Source organism: Micropterus salmoides, unplaced genomic scaffold (assembly GCF_014851395.1).
Source record: "Micropterus salmoides isolate LMB-PRFRI ecotype aquatic unplaced genomic scaffold, ASM1485139v1 Ms_hic_scaffold_14, whole genome shotgun sequence".
NCBI lineage: Eukaryota > Metazoa > Chordata > Actinopteri > Centrarchiformes > Centrarchidae > Micropterus > Micropterus salmoides.
Window position 1 is genome coordinate 16,300,298 of NW_024040485.1, and position 14,302 is coordinate 16,314,599.

Consider the following 14,302-nt stretch of genomic DNA (forward strand, 5'->3'; position numbering starts at 1 on the left):
ATGGTGAGAGTTGTAACACTCAGAAACACTGTGCTGGTCATCACTGTCCACTGGGGCAATGTCAGGGAGCCACAGTGCACCAGTGGCTATGTTAAGTCTTGTCAGGAGCGCTGATGAGTGTTGCACCGTTTCCAAAACTGTCTGCAATCGTCTACTCTACTGTGGGCTGACAATGGCTTCTACATTAATGAAAAGCTTCAGGCTAAGTATAACCTCTGATTCACTGTGTAGGTCAAGTTATTGTGGGCATCTGCACTCCCAGACTGGACAGTGGTTGACTAGTTTTACATGCGATCTCAAGAGTTTCTCAGCTTCTTGGTCGTGGAGGACACTAAGCTTGGAGAGGAGCCTACCTGGGATTGTATGTTGGCCCCAACCTGCCCCCCTTGGTATGAGTCCCCATTGAGGGACTGCACACTCATGAACAAGTCTCCGGAGTTTGACATGTTAAAAGAGCCAGCAGAACCTGAGAATACACAGAGGCAGAGAAGAAGAAAGAGAGCAAGAGAGTAGGACAGAGATAAGAGAAAAAAAGGAACAGGGAAGATGAGAGGAACAGAAAAAGGAGTTAAATGATCATGCATAAGCACAAGTGCATTAAGTGGGTTAGTTAGGGAGGGCAGCTGGCATCATGACAAAGGCTTTTTCTACAAACCTACATGCTACAGATGCAGTACGCGCACATTAAAAGATCACTGAACAATAATTTAAAAGGAAAAATCAACCAACAAGAAGCATGAGACAGGTAATCATCATAAAACTGTTTATGTCTAGTTAAAACAAGCCTTATGGATTACATTGTAGTTAAATGTCCGTGCTGCTAGTGTTTCATTAAGGAAGTAATAATTGATCTGCAGGAAGACCCAAAGAGTTGTCTTCGTCCTGTAATGGACCCCAGCTCCCCAGATGTAAAGAGACCATCGCGTAACCTGATTTCAACACCCGGTCCTAATCCAATACAGTTGCGAAGTCTCTATATGACAAAAGACTCCGCTTGCCCTCTGAGCAGCTTAATGGCATGCACAAGGTCAACCGGACAAGAGGCAGGAAAAATTAACGTCCACAAGACCAAGAGGTCAATAACAGAGACAGAGAGAGGGAAAATGAGTGAGAGACACAGACGGCAAAGGCAGAGAAAAAAGAGAATAAAATGGAACAAGAAAAGCAAGAGAGCCACATTGTATTACTGTGTTAGTTGAGGAGAAGAGGAGCCCTCTGTCAGTCTCAATGAAACAGCACCAGAGACTGAATTCTTGAGTTGGGGCTCAAGTACGAGAATTTTACAGTGCTACATCTTGTGCATTTGCTCTGGTATACAAATAATATTTTCTAATTCACCTATGTAGAGCGTCTTTTAATATAACCTATTATACAAAATGCGATTCAGCTCACCTGCTGAATTGGGGGTTGACGGGGAGTTTGCCTGGCTGCCGTGAGCAGACACGCTGGTTGCACTGACTGCGGTCCTCGCTGCATACATGTTGGCCTCTTCTTGGAACTTGCCGATGTTTTTTTTGTATCGAATTCTCTTGTTCCCAAACCAGTTTGATACCTGTCAAAATCGCAATGAAAAGGTACAACAGTGGAGTTATAACAAATATAAGCTGATATCTATGCAAACAAATCAATGAAAGTCAAATCATTTGTATTAATACCTAATAAGTAAGCCTGGATTATGCTTCCTGGACAAGTTAGCACAGCACCTTTTTGCACCGGCTTTTGTGGCTGTTGTTTTTTTTTTACGTGAACTTGCAACTTTTGAAACAACAATATTATTATCGGGTTTTGGTATATGTGATGCAAGTCAACAGAATGCAATAAAAACATTTTTAAAAATCTATAGAAATTTAACTTAAATATTCATCGGTCAGAACTATTGGTATTATTAGAATATTCTTATAGTACTGTTTTCAACCAACCTTATGGAAACAACTATAATGTTCCTGTAGTGCTGGCATGCTTTGATCAGTGATGCATAGACCTGCTCTACAGTATTCCTGCATTTGGATCTTTGTTGACCTGCTTGCCACCCAAGTTTCAAGCAACGTTATGCTGCTGCTAATGGAGAGCGGCACCAGTGTCGAGCCGGAGCTAGGCAAGAGGGCAACATAACCGGGCTCAGCAGCCTCTCTGGATGTAACATTAGCTAATGGCGGAGGTGGAGAGACCGAAGAGGACGTTGACGGAGGAAGCAATGAAGAGAAAAAGAGAGTAACCAAGCAAGAGGCTGCTGGACTTTGGCAAGAGCTTCAAAGGCTGCAAGACTGAATCCGAGCTGGCCTCCTTTCTGTTCGACTAAATTGCTATGTCACACTTGCTTGATGTTGACTTCCTAGTTTTTTATCGTAGCGTAATTCTAACAAACGGTGAATTAAACTCTGAAACGTTTGGGGCGCCAAATCGTACAAAAGCATAATGTTGTTTTAACCATACAATGCAAGTGAAGAGCTTTGTTTATTCTGGTTACCTGTGACACTGTGATGCTGCATTTCTTGGCCAGCTCTTCTTTAGCCTCCTCGCTGGGATAGGGGTTACTGAGGTGGGAGTAAAAGTACTCGTTTAGGATCTCTGTCGCCTGTTTGTTGAAGTTCCTCCTCTTTCGTCTGGACAGACCGCAGAAAGGACACAGCCACAATAGAAATTTTTAGAAAATACTTGGTAAACACATAGATGAATTCTTGACTTGCACGTTCATTTAACCAGGATAGTTTAGTTTGTCTGAACATTGCTAAAACATTAAAGAACATTAACAACTGGTAAAATGCATTTAGAAATAGAAAATTAAGAGGGAAATTTAACCAGTAATTCAGGAAAACAAACAATATAATCTGTCTGGCCAATGGCAACAAAAGATCTTTTAAAAATAAAGAATATTTTGGTGCACCATGCTTTAAAAACTACATTATAGTTTTGTCAGATTTTCTTGCACACATGGACACACACAGACCTGGCGTCAAGAAAGCGTGAGCGCAGGATCATGACGGCCTCGCAGGTGCTCTGTTTCAGCTGCATCTGGATGGAGCTGAACTTGCGGTGGATGATGCCGACCATGCGCTCGATCTCTTTGGGCGAGATGGGTCGTGTTCGAGACTGCTCCCTCAGCAGGTTCATCACATGGGTGGTGAACTCATTGCACGCCTGGATGCACAGACAGACAGGATTCATAAAAAGAAGAACTATCATGGAGACTGGGCAGCTTAAGACAGAACAAAAAGGATGAAATTGGATTCTGGAGAGGCTGCACCTTCACTGGTAGGCCTTGGCTTTGAAGAAACAGTGCTTACTGTATAACAGCAGCAGCGTTAGAGGTAATAAGAATCGCCTAAATTAAAGCAGCAGACACAGTGCGATGTTTCACGCCAAACAAATGTGGTGTTGGAGTCATACAGTGGTGGCAGCGAGACTCGCAGTGTTCTGAATATTAAAAGACTTCTCTTCAATGGAAGAGAAAATGTGACAAGTGAAGAGAAATCTAAAATGACAGCAGGCTTTCAGTCCCGTTAACGTTCAAGAGGTTTAAACTGTCTCCCTCTCTTTTCACTCCATCTTTCAGTCTACCTCGTTCTCTCTCTGTCTGAATCAGTCACTGGATATGACTGCATTCAGAGTCAAGGTGTCTGTTGCTTGTCAACACCAGGGTTACGTCAGTCAAAGTGATGCACCGAGCAGCCGTTCTGCTTGCACACACACGCCAGACACTACTCACTCATACGCACGCGAGGTGTACATAGCGTGGTGACACAAAAATGCTCAGGTGTGTATTGACTGTGACAGTCTGCGATGACTAGCCTTCCTCGGAGAAGATGACAAACCCAGAGCGCTTTGACTTCCGAGGGAATGACAAGACGTTACATTCTTTGGAAAAGAGCTGGTGTGTGACTGATATAATGGCGGCTTGCCTGCTGAAGACAACATCTTTGAAAGCTTGGCTTGTAATGAGTTGGCCTGCGAGAGCTGACTTCAAGAGCGTAGTTAGTTAAAATCATTTCTACCAACTTATTCCTATTTAGATTTACAGATGGAGGTTTTTCCAGCATGCATTGGACGAAGGGCAAGAAAACGCAATGTTCACGCTCACATTTTTAACTATGGGCAATTTAGAGTATTCAGTTCAGCTAAACTGGATGTGTTTTCACCATATTAGGATACACAAGAACTTGAGGGAGACTATGTAAACTCCATATAACAAGAAGAATAAAAGCCAAGTCTCGATCCTGTATTATTTTTCTTGCATATATTAGTAACATTTTTGTTATCCTATCCTATCTCCTTTTGCTTGCTCCTCGCTACATGGAGAAGTCAGGGGTCAGGGTCAGTTATTGAACATTGCCCCTGGAAGAGGTATGAGTCAGGAGTGTGGTTTCTGTGCAATGTATCACCACTACATCGTTTGTCCCCACGAAGAAGACAGTAAACGTTTTATGCAATTTGTGAGTCAAGCCACTTATTTGTGCATGTCAACAATGGAACAATTTAAAATCACTGACATTTTTTAAGTTTTTCCTCTATCCATAGCCACCATCAAGATGATGTCCACCTTTTTCAGTAGTTTCTATAGTCGTCACCTGAGTAGTGGGAGGATTTTGGAAGGGGAGAGACATTGACATTGATATGAACTTTCTGTCATGAAATAATGAAAGAAAACATTGCTCAAAAAGGTGGAGTCAAAACACTGAGGTACAACAAGGAATCCCCCCAAGTATGGACTTTGAAGGGAACATAAAATAAACAAACATAGCAGATACTCCTATTGGGGGGGTTGAATTAAGACTGTGTAGGATTTATAGGGACCTATTGGCAGAAATGGAATATAATATTTATATTCATAGTGTTTTCGTTAGCTTAGAATGAACACTTCATATCAGCAGAGGAAGAGGGTCCTCTTCCACGGAGCCCGCCATGTAGCACCACTATGTTTGTATGTCCAGCCACAATACTGGTTCTAGAGAGTGCCTTTCGCATTTTTACATTACCTGAAGGCGACCCTAAGTTTTTCTGCACACTTGGAAAGAGAGAGGTGGGGGGAGGGGTATTCAGATGGTTGCAATCTGCAACCTCACCACTAGATGCCACTAAATCCTACACACTGATCCTTTAATGATCAAATACTTCAATAAAATGGCAATATGAATATCTGCTATAGTAAGAGGAACTGAAGTAAACTTCAGAATAATAATAACTGAGAAAATGCTAAATGCATTTTGGAGTAGCAGGCTAGCTGGTGGTAAAACACAACATTCCTCCTCCCCACCTGTTCATACTTCTCCAGCTCTGTGTGGTAGATTTGTCGGATCTGAGTCAGCTTGGCCCTGTAGTCGGAGTGTTCTGCTGAGTTGTCGGCACCAACGCCGCCAGTGGCAGCTGCCGCAGCTGCTGCAGCTGCCGACCCGCCGCCCTTCTCTGGCCCAGCCACGCCCTCCGCCAGCAGCATGTTGTCCAGTCGCATCAACTGAGGATCTGGAGGCTCCTCCTCCTGTGCGCCACGGATACTGAGCACTGTAGAAAACAGGAAAAGATCGAGACAGCCCTATTTACATGGATGTTCAAAATGACTGAATTGCAAGAATTTTACTATGACTGAGACTAATACTCCCGCTGCAGCCTACCATGTGAACTCGCTGAAATATGGCCATCATTTTAATAGTTCAAGTCTGTGCCATAAAAACCTGCAGCCTCACCGAGGCTGGCAGCTAGGCAGGACCATAAAACTATCATTTTATTGATTCTGGCTATCATTTCATGTAAAAAAAAAATTAACACAGCCTTCCACCAGAGTTCATCTTTCATTGCTCTCTTTATGCTCAGACGATGTTTAGTTCTGGCTGATAGCTTTATTGTCTTGTCAGATGCTATCTAAACAGAAAAACAAACTAATAACACAAGTTAGACACAGCATATTAATACTAAGACACCTGGCTCGAATAAATCTGTTATGAAGATTGCAGAATTTGAGCTAAATCAAATATTTCCAACGCTGGATGAAGAGACACACACTGAAAATATGATAACTACTTAAAATATGTTTTTCTCATCATGTATCATACAAATACCAAACTACCAAATTATCACACCTGGAACACCAGTTCAGTATTCATAGTGTTGTAATCTTAATTTAGCAGCACAAAGGAGGCTTTTACAACTGACACCGAGGTCTCTTCACACACTTGTTTGTGGGTTTGAACCTGCATGTATTCACACACCTACAGGTGCTCAGCTCTCAACTGACACTCAGCTCCCATGGTGTGGAGAGTGAAGTGTAAACACAACAAAGACAGGCCTGCTGAGATGGACATGCACAAACAACATACACACAAAATCAGCCTAACGTATACATAAACAAAGGCAGTCAAAGGCAACCACACACACACACACACACACACACACACACACACACACACACACACACACACACACACAGATATTCTGAGAACTTGCACAAAAACTATGCTGCTGACCATTTCAATATGCTATTCTGGAGCTATTTTTATTTAAAGATCAGCTGTACTGCCCTGCCTCTTTCTGCCACCAGAAGGCTCCCTTGGTAAAGCAGCAAAGCGTCTTGCTTTTCTCCGAGGTGCTGAAAACAGCCGACCAGGTGCGGCCCTCCATTCCATCCACTGTCTTCAAGGACAAAGACAAAGCTCACGCTGCCACAACATTTTTCATACACACATTAATCTACGCATCTATCAAAATGTTTCAGGAGGACGATCTCGTGGATGTCTCTTGATTGATGACTGTAGACAGTGAGGGTAAATGACAGGTTGTGTGACAGAGCTTTAAAGCCATATTGTAGCCCACAGTCTCCGGTCACAGCGACGGCTCTTTTGTAATGAGAATGTAAGGTTGAGTCGCCCTGTGACCTTTCTGGTGAGCAGGGGGTCCAGATGGATTCCTGGGGCCGCATGGGGAGCTTGTCTACCCTGGCCCTCCTCTTTTAAACCCCCCCACCCCCACCCACCATCTCCCGTTTCCTTCCCTCTCTTTTTCTCCACCAGCAATAACATCATCCATTCCTATCAGCTCCAACACGTGAGCAAGCTCAGCTCAAGAGGCAAATGTCAATGGCTATCAGACGGCTGGAAAAGGTCACGAGTTCAGATGGAGAGCAGACGCATGTGTGTGTGTGTGCATTGGAGTGGGGGGGGTTACGTGCACATGTGCTGGTAGGTGGATATGTGGGTATTTTTCATGTGAATCACACCAGCGGGAAATTATAACACTCGCCAATTTAATTCTGACAAAATAGTGGCACATCCCAACCAGAGGGGGAATCTAATGAGCCTAAGAGTGATTTATTCATTCCCTCCAAGTCCCCGAGTGCACAACTAAAAGCATGAAATGGATTAAATAAATACAATTAATAAGGAAAATCAAACAATTCACTGTGCTGTGGCATAATTACCCTAACCACAGCCATCAGCTTTATTTATTTCTGTTCAGTAATAGCAATGAAATCGATTAGACCTCAATGCCAGTCAGAACGCTCATTGTGAACTCTTCAACCATGGACTATACATTAACATAATCACCTGACAGAGCTTCCCTCTGGTTGCCCCCTATTACAATACATCACATGCTCCCAACACTTGTATTATAACACCAGAAACCTTTTATACACACTTTCTAGTCCATTGTAGCAACAAAGGCATGGAGTCCATACTGTTCTGCGATTCCCTCATTCCATGGACAGTCACAGATTAGTATCTATAAAAGGAAGATGGCCATCATCTAATCTTGATCATTACCGACAGACTTAATTGAACAATGAGAGGACACAATTCCCCTCTCTGTCGCTTCCTCCCCCCCCCCCCCTTCCTCCTCTCTTCTTCTCTCTTCCCCTTTGTGCATGCTCTTGTATAATTCCTTCCCTGAGATGTGGGGCACTAAACGCAAAAAGGCAAGGCATAAAAAATGAATACGTATCATAAACAATTCTCCAGCCGCTTCCTGAATAATGAATGGAATTCTAAGAATAAGCCTTTGTTTCAGTTATTGACTAAATTAATTTCTGCTGTTTTACTTTCGTAAGAGCTGGCTCATACCCATCGCCACACTGCCTGCTGTTTGCAGACAACAGGAGTGTAAATAAACATGACGATTAAGCCACCCACTCATACGGGGAGAATCAAGGGGTGCACGCACACACACACACACACACACACACACACACACACACGCAAACACACAACAACACCAACATGCACTTGAATATATAAGCACTCAAAAATGCACACACACACATAGGAAAAATACACAGCTATGCACATTGGCAGATTACCCTGAGCACCCAGCCTGGTGCCCTGCGAGTGCTTTTAAATGAAAACATGTTTAATTAATGATGTTGAAGTATTCTGTCACAATTAGGAAGATTTACATTCAAACAAGGCGGCAGTGATGTCCCTGACAGCCATGATGAAAGTTTACCCTTCTTGCCTCTGACTGGCAGCTAGCAGCCATCGCTGGACTGGATCCATTTCCCATCAATACAGTAATGCAATACACTCCGCAGCACTGTAGTGTATATATATGTGTGTGTCCTTCTTTGCCTAGCGCTTGTCCATATCACATGACTCCAGAGAGGGGCAGGCAGTGGCTGTGCTCTCTATTGATTGTGTGGGCACACGTCATCTATGGTTTCAGTAGTTAATATATCAGGACTGCTCCTGACACAACCATGTGTGTATACATCTGTGTGTGTGTGTGTGTGTGTGTATACATCTGTGTGTGTGTGTGTGGGCCTGTCACAGACCAGTCAGCAGGAGTGAAAGCGACAGCCACATGATAATGTAACATCACCACCATTCATCCCTGCCACACAGCATTCTGAGACAAAACAACAACAACCCAGGAACCTGAAAAAAAGCAGCGTGATTTACAGCAGACATGACAAGTATCACTAATACAAATCCCCCCCCCCCCCTCCCCACTCCTTGAAGGAGTTCAGCATCCTGCTCTCATCTGCATTTGATACAAGCCCAATAAAGCAGTCTTCATAAGATGCAGCACTGCTCCATATTTCATACTGACCCACACACTGGAGGTAAACTACAGAGCTAAGCAATGCTATTATCATTACTGAGAACGTTAAATGAATATTATGTTACATTACATCCAGTTTACTATATACAAGGTCATTTCTACTGAATTTAATCTAGGCTTTAATAATAGAAAGGACATCATTGTGGAATTACTAATCGGACTTCACAATAAAGGCTGTGCCATGAAAACAATTGCTGACTTCTAAAAATTGTGTTCATTCAAATTGTGTTAACATTTTCTTACTTTATTTGTACTTAAATACTTAATGAAAGCTAGATTTGTGGTCTATCCACTTTCTCAGGCCCAAAATGTTCTCCCCAACACCAGATAATGGAAAGCTGTTAAGAGAATGCTGCGTCAACTTAGTATTGCACACCTAATAACACTGTCACACTCCTGATGGACGGTTAAAAACAAACAGGATCAAAATCGATGTAGCAGAACCATTATTCCACCTAAATTACAGCACGACTAGCGACAGTTTGGTTGGACATTTTCATGTGTGATGCTAGTAGCAGCTAATGTGGATCGAGATCAGATGAGGAGCTACAGAGGTCTGGTTACCTCACTTCTTTCTAACTCCACATCCCCAGATTTTATTTAATTTTTATTTAAATATTGTTTTCATCCCCAACCTACACTGACTCATGTGACATCACTTGAGGCAATGTATCAAACTTCCTCTGAAGCCACAAAAGGCTTTATACAACTTTATTCACATGTGCAGTAGTACTCCCCAAGACCTGTGAACAGACGATGTGTAAAATCAGTGTTCACACTTAATATGTTGTCCAAACACAAGCAGCCATTCTAGAGCTTTGCCTGAATAGAATATAGTCTAAAAATTTAACAATTTCTTTCTATGAGAGCGCACACAGCAAGGTGAAGACTAGTGTGAGCTTCAGTGCGAGTCTACCTAAATGAAAACGTCGCACAACTCTCTAGTACACCACGCTTTATTAGCCAAATGTTTTCTGCCATCTTGAAAGCAAGTGGTTTTCATTTTGATGGGCTAAAATTACAATTTTAACCCGGAAACTGTTCACAAAGAACAGGAATTCAACTAATAATTATTGATTAATCAGCCGATTAGTTGTTTTTGATAAATCCATCAGTCATTTGGTATACAAAATGTCAGGAAATGGTGACATTGTAATGTTTTAATCTAAATTGTTTGTTTTGTCCAAACAACCCAAAGATTCCATTTGATGTCACATAAGACAAAGAACAGCAGCAAAAATTCACATTGGAGTTGGAACTAGGTAATGTTTGGCATTTTTGCTAGAAAATTTATCAATTAATTTTTTTTTTGTCAAGTGCTACAGATATATTTCAGTTGGTCCCAAAAAAGCATTGAGGTTCCAAACCCAGCACTACAAATAAAGCATCATAAAACGCAGCATTGTGTCATATTTCATATACTGCCCCACATAGTAGAGGTGAACTACAGTGCTAAGCAATGCTATTATCATTGCTGAGAACATTAAATGAATTTTATGTTGCATACACTGTATATGTGGTCATTTCTACTGAATTGAATCTAGGCTGTCATAAAGAAAGGACAATGATTATGAAATTACTAATTGTAGCTTAAGTCTATGCCATGAAAACTATTGTTACATTCTAAAAATTGTGTTGTTTAAAATGTCCTGAACTTTAAGCTGAAAGCTAGATTTGTGGTCTATCCATGAACTCATGGGAAACTTTCTCAGGCCCAAAACGTTCTCTCCATCACCAGATAATGGGAAGCTGTACAGCCTCAGTACACAAGGGCATAGACATAAAGTACCTCTAAAACCGCTTTATGTTTTATCAGCTATCTCGAGTATCATGTGCAGAAAGGGGGCAGAGCCAGGGTGTTGTATCTGACACTGGGTGGGGGGATGGGGTATACCAAGGACAAGGAAAAACACCAAAGAAATACTGGAGGGACAGGCAGAGACTAGGAGATGTGGATGGTACAGGCAAGGAGGGAAGAGAGTGATGGAGGGAAAATGAAAGGCGAAAAATAGAAATGGAATAGGAAAGCGAGGTGTCAATTAAAAAAATGAACCCCAGTGCATTTGGGAGGTGACAGCTGGTGGGAGACGAGCTGACAGGCGTCACATTAGGCGGATTTGGTGGCCGCTCCCCTCATCCCCTCCTTTTTTTTCCTCCTCTCCCTCTGTCTCTCTCCCTCTCTGGCTTTCTCCACTGGCGATCGGTAGTTTCTCATGCGGCAGTAGTGGCGGCAGCAAGCGAGGCAAGAACTCAGCTTGGTGTTTTTCAGAACAAGTTCCCCCTGCAGCTACTCCTAATAACGGTAATTATCGTCATCATCTGAGGCTTAAGCAGGCCAGTTTGAGGCCTGAGGGGCTGGCCTGATAATGAGGCAGCCAGCGCCAGAGGAAAAGACCATCCAGAGCACCGCCTTGCCACCAACGCAGCGTACTCTCATTTAAAAGCCTTCATTAAAATAATTCATTATTCAAAATAGGCAATACATTAGCCCCATGGCTGTCAGGCTTTCTTAAGGTGTCTTAAAATATATATCTACTTGATTGAATCAAACTCATGCTCAGCCCATGCAGTTTTAACAGCTCCAGGGTACACTGGAAACCACGGTGGCTGAATGGCTGAGGAGAAGTCACAAGCTTGTGGAGACGGCCTGCTAGCAAGGAGACAAAGACGTGTCTATGGAGAGAGCACCAGGCACAGGGAAACACAAAGTACACAAATAACACACTAAATGGTCACACTAACTTTTTAAAAAAGCTTGTTTCCCATTTCCAACCACGAGCCAATGTTTTTTTTAAAAAGCATGATCATGATCGTTACCACATGACAACGAAGCACCGCTAACCTTAGCAAAGTGGCTATTTTAACCGGAACTACAATGTTTTTGTAACCTTAACAAAGTTAAGTTATTTTCACCTTAACAGTTATATTTTCCCTAACCATATTGTTAAACTTATTTACTGATATCTGTCAGCAGTGATTTGTAACAGATTTGGAAGGCACAGATTGGTGATCTTGTCTTGCAACTACATGGTCAGCATCTAAAGGGAGTTCAACAGAACTGCTTGTTGGATGGTCAAACAGGTCTGAGAACTACCTCCCTCCACGCATTTCCGACATCAAAATTGGCAGAGCTGGGTCAGACACTTTCTGTAACTTTTTGAAACCCACAATCTGACATTCATACCTACGCAGCCATTGGCCAGGTGTGTGGAGGTGAGAAAACGGTTTGAACTTCTCCCTTAAGACCTACGATTGTCACTGTCTGTCACTCTGTCTGTCACCTTTCCTTTGTATGAAGGCCAGCTTTTCATTCTATCTATGAGTGTGGATGTTCAGAAAAGCTACAGACACTTTTGCCCTCTGACATGACGGGACAGCGCGTCATACAAACTAGTTCTTTTCAAGCATAACCCACCCATTAGAGGCCACCATGATGCCACTTCTTTCAAATATCATGATCCTAGAGCCAATATAACATCTGAATTTACCAAATACTGATACTTTTTTCCAATACCTTGAGCATAAACATGTTTTTCTACAGAACCCTTTGTTTCATTTAACCATATAGTTGCTGCCAAACTCAGTGTACAAAACAATACAGTCTATTTAGATCAGGACATATTTGATGAAAGAATAATTAAAAAAACACTAAGAATCTGAACAAGAACAAGAACAAAACAGTTTTCTATACTCGATTCTACGGACACATTTCAGTTAATACTCAACAAGTATTGTGGTTTGATACCCATCCCTTAGCTCTTGAAGTTAGCATTAGTAGTATTTAGTCTGTATGCTATACTGCCAACAATCTTACCAAGATTTCCTGAATGTATCAGTTTATTTGCTTTTCAGCAAATAAATGCCAGGCGCTAATGAAATGACAGCCAGCATAGTAATGCTGTCCTAGGCAACAGTTGGTGAAGAGGTGACGTGTGAAGCATTCAGAGCAAGGAGGAGATGGTCCATGACAGTTAGCATCTTGCCCAAACTGTTGCCCTACAAGCCCTCCCCACGCACCACGACAAGTCATGAAACAAGAGGTCCAGTAACACAAACCTCCTCAAGTCCCCGTGGTGTGTGTTCCTGTGCATGGCACATTTCATAAGGCTCCGCTCTTTGACTGGTGATGAGTTTATGCAAAGGTAATTAACAGTAATTAATCCTTAATTACAGCAATTAGCAGAGTCGCAGTAAATTAAGCCACATCTGGAGGCATAGAGCAGGGCTAGAGAAGTAAGGGAGGGCTTTTTGACAAGGGGGAGACCGTGTGACAGAGATCGCTTAGGTCTACCTGGGATGTCCGGGTGGCCGTCCCGGCTCCAGGCCGTCTGGTGGGACCTGCGATATACACTGCGTGATATCAGAGGTGGGTGATGGGGCAGGGTCTGATGAACACAGAGAGCTGAGACAGGAGGCTCATCTCCGAACGAAATTGTTTCATCTCAGGGAGAAAGGCTCCCTTAAGCTACTACGCAAGGACACCCACCATATGGCCGCTCATAGACAATAGTGATGGTGGTTCTGCTTCGCTGTGCTCGGCTTCACTCGACAACATGTGAACATGCATTTTACACAACGTCGCTAGATAGCAAACCTGGTTTGCAGTGTCTCTCTGGAAGAACAAAATTACACCCACTATGTATGGGGAGACAATGCAGAGAACGGGAACACACAGGAATGAGGTAGGTTCATTATTAATATCCTGTGCAGAGTCCATTCAGAGTCACATGGTTCAGTCTGTACTATACTATTAAAAAATATTCTGAGTGGTTACTTAGATTATCCCATGATGCATTTCATCTCCACTGGGAGCAATATCTTCCATGATGACAATGCTCCTCTCTCCGTAAAGTACAAGTGGTCACTGAGTGCTTTGAATGGCATGATAATGCTGTTAGCCATATGCCAGTGTCTCTTCTGTAAATAGATATGATCATATTGTCTTTTCTATATATAGATATGATCCAAACTGGGCATCGATGTATAAGTAGATGTAAGCAAATATCCTTCCAGATGAACAATGTGAATTGACAGGTAATGTCAGCTGTAAAAAAAATAAAATCAAAAAAAGTTGCTGCTCAGGAGTTGATTGGTTGAGCAGTGATATTCTTGTAACACTTTTGGCTTTACCGCCTTTATTTTGGGGAGTAACTCAAAGATGTTATGGGTTAGATCACTGGCAGACTCATTAGCTTCCCTCATGGCTGTCATTCAGCTGAAGCCCTGGAGCCTTCCACAAGTTCAGATCACATTCTCACAA

At 42.5% G+C, this 14,302-nt stretch overlaps 1 protein-coding gene across 2 annotated transcripts in view; it reads right to left on the minus strand.

Annotated features, from left to right (window-relative positions):
- The window catches only part of pbx1a (pre-B-cell leukemia homeobox 1a), a 47,292-nt gene that overhangs the window by 5,880 nt on the left and 27,110 nt on the right, over nucleotides 1–14,302 (minus strand). Inside the window, exons 3-7 of one of the 2 annotated variants that reach the window (XM_038718009.1) lie at nucleotides 5,252–5,496; nucleotides 2,948–3,138; nucleotides 2,468–2,603; nucleotides 1,393–1,552; nucleotides 354–466 (exon numbers count right to left, since the gene is read on the minus strand). In XM_038718009.1, coding sequence (XP_038573937.1) covers nucleotides 354–466; nucleotides 1,393–1,552; nucleotides 2,468–2,603; nucleotides 2,948–3,138; nucleotides 5,252–5,496 — 845 coding nt within the window. The remainder of the gene's footprint in view (nucleotides 1–353; nucleotides 467–1,392; nucleotides 1,553–2,467; nucleotides 2,604–2,947; nucleotides 3,139–5,251; nucleotides 5,497–14,302) is intronic. The other variant, XM_038718010.1, reaches the window with a different exon arrangement.